A 2,203-nucleotide genomic window follows, 5' to 3' on the forward strand; every position below is an offset into this window, starting at 1 on the left:
CAAAATAATGGGTATAATCTATTGTTGTTGATGTTAGTTCCCAGATATTGTTGTTTTCAACAAACTTGCTTAGTGTTTGTATTCCCATCATCATAAAATAAAATAATCATCATGTTTTTATTCTCTTGTTTCATCAGTAATCTACACGATAGAATTTCAGAAGAGAGGGCTTCCTCATGCACATATATTACTGTGGTTACATCTTGATAATAGGTGTCTCAGTCCGGAAGATATTGATCGCATTATTTCTATTGAAATACCTGATCCGAACATTGATCCTTCGAGCTATAAGGCTTTCATAGACTTTATGGTGCACGGACCATGTGGAACAATGAAGCCCAATGCTATATGCATGATCAAAAACCAGTGCAGCAAACATTATCCGATAAAGTTCCAACCTCGAACACTTTTACCAGAAGATGGAGTTCCACTTTATAGAAGAAGAAATCAATCAAAAGCTATTCTGTTGGATGTCAAATCTGGATTCGAATTTGATAATCGGTACATTGTTCCTCATAATCGGAATTTGTTGGTCAAATACCAATCCCACATCAATGTTGAAATCTGTAATAAAGCAAGATCCATCAAATACCTTTTCAAATATCTAAGCAAGGGTCCTAATAGAATTAGAGTTGCTATCGAACAGAGTGCCACAGCAAATGCATCCAATATTCACATGACTTCTACAGCAGTTGATGAAATTAAAAACTACTTAGATTGTAGATATGTTTCGGCACATGAAGCATGCTGGAGGTTGTTTAGTTTTGAATTGCATTATAGAGATCCATCAGTGGAACGTTTGCCCATTCATTTTCCTAATCAACAGAGGGTATCTTTTTGTGATAATGATTGCCTATTACGTGTTCTTTCTAGACCTGGAATTCGTGATACAAAATTCACAAAATGGATGGAAGCTAATGCACTACATGAAGATGCACGATGTTTAACTTACGTAGAGTTTCCTACAAAATGGGTTTGGAAAGACAACTTAAAAGAATGGAAAAGAAGAGAAGGAGGCAGATCTATTGGTAGAATTAGCTACATTCATCCAGCAGTAGGAGAACTATTCTATTTAAGGATGTTAATTAATGTTGTTAAGGGACCATCTGATTTCAAAGATTTATGTACAGTTGATGAAATCTTATATGAATCATTTCAAGCTGCCTGTAATGCATTGGGTTTGTTGGGTGATGATAAAGAATGGGATTATGCTTTGGCACAAGCATCTCAGTGGGCTATGCCTTATCAATTGAGGCAACTTTTCACAACAATAGTGCTCTTTTGCCAAGTCACAGATGCAAGACACTTTTGGGAAAAACATTGGGAAGCAATGTCAGAAGATATTCGACACCGATTCCAAAGGTTATATCAATTACAAAATTATGTAATACCAGATGAGCATATCAAAGATTATACATTGAGTGCTGTGGAATTACTATTTAGCAACAACTCCACCTCATGGCAGAGTACGATTTTCCAACTCCGATGGTTAACATGAACAGCTAGTCGATTGACAAGTTGTTGATGGAGGAATTAGATTACAACACTGAAGAACTTTGTGCTGAACATGCGACATTATTTGCTAAATTAAACAATGAGCAAAAAGAGATATACCATGCTGTTTTGCAATCTGTTGCTCATGATGAAGGAACTTTTTTTTTTCGTGTATGGTCATGGTGGTACAGGAAAAACTTTTCTTTGGAAAACCATCATATGTGCCCTCAAAGGAATTGGTCAAGTTGTTTTAACTGTTACTTCATCTGGCATAGCTTCTTTATTACTTCCTCGAGGTAGAACTGCTCATTCAAGATTCAAGATACCTATTGATGTTGATGATCTGTCTACTTGTGAAATAAAAAAAAGAACACAATTAGCAAGATTGCTTCAAAAAACTGCTCTTATTCTTTGGGATGAAGCACCAATGATACATAGGAATTGTTTGGAAGCATTGCATAGAAGTCTCCAAGATATTATGCTTGATGATACCCGACATGAAAACAACAAAACCTTTGGCAAAAAAACAGTTTTCCTCGGAGGTGATTTCGGATAAATTTTGCCTGTCATTCCATTTGGATCTAAGCATGATGTGATCAATGCTTCGATATGTAAATCTCCTCTATGGGAACATTGCAAAATCTTTACTCTACAAACAAACATGAGATTATTGAGTCGATCGCTTGATCAAACTGCAACTGGTGAAATC

The 2,203-nt window shown here is 35.9% G+C and overlaps 1 protein-coding gene across 1 annotated transcript; it reads left to right on the top strand.

Annotated features, from left to right (window-relative positions):
• Window positions 1–331: 331 nt before the first annotated feature.
• LOC108663210 (uncharacterized) lies at window positions 332–1,498 on the top strand. The gene has a single exon (XM_088810388.1). The coding sequence runs from the start codon at window positions 332–334 to the stop codon at window positions 1,496–1,498; it is 1,167 nt and encodes a 388-aa protein (XP_088666514.1).
• Window positions 1,499–2,203: the final 705 nt, after the last annotated feature.

The sequence above is a fragment of the Theobroma cacao genome, chromosome 9 (assembly GCF_053813885.1).
Source record: "Theobroma cacao isolate CCN51 chromosome 9, ASM5381388v1, whole genome shotgun sequence".
Taxonomy (NCBI): domain Eukaryota; kingdom Viridiplantae; phylum Streptophyta; class Magnoliopsida; order Malvales; family Malvaceae; genus Theobroma; species Theobroma cacao.

Coding starts and splice junctions, on each gene's coding strand:
- LOC108663210 (XM_088810388.1), top strand. CDS start 332: ATGAAGCCCAATGCTATATGCATGATCAAAAACCAGTGCAGCAAACAT.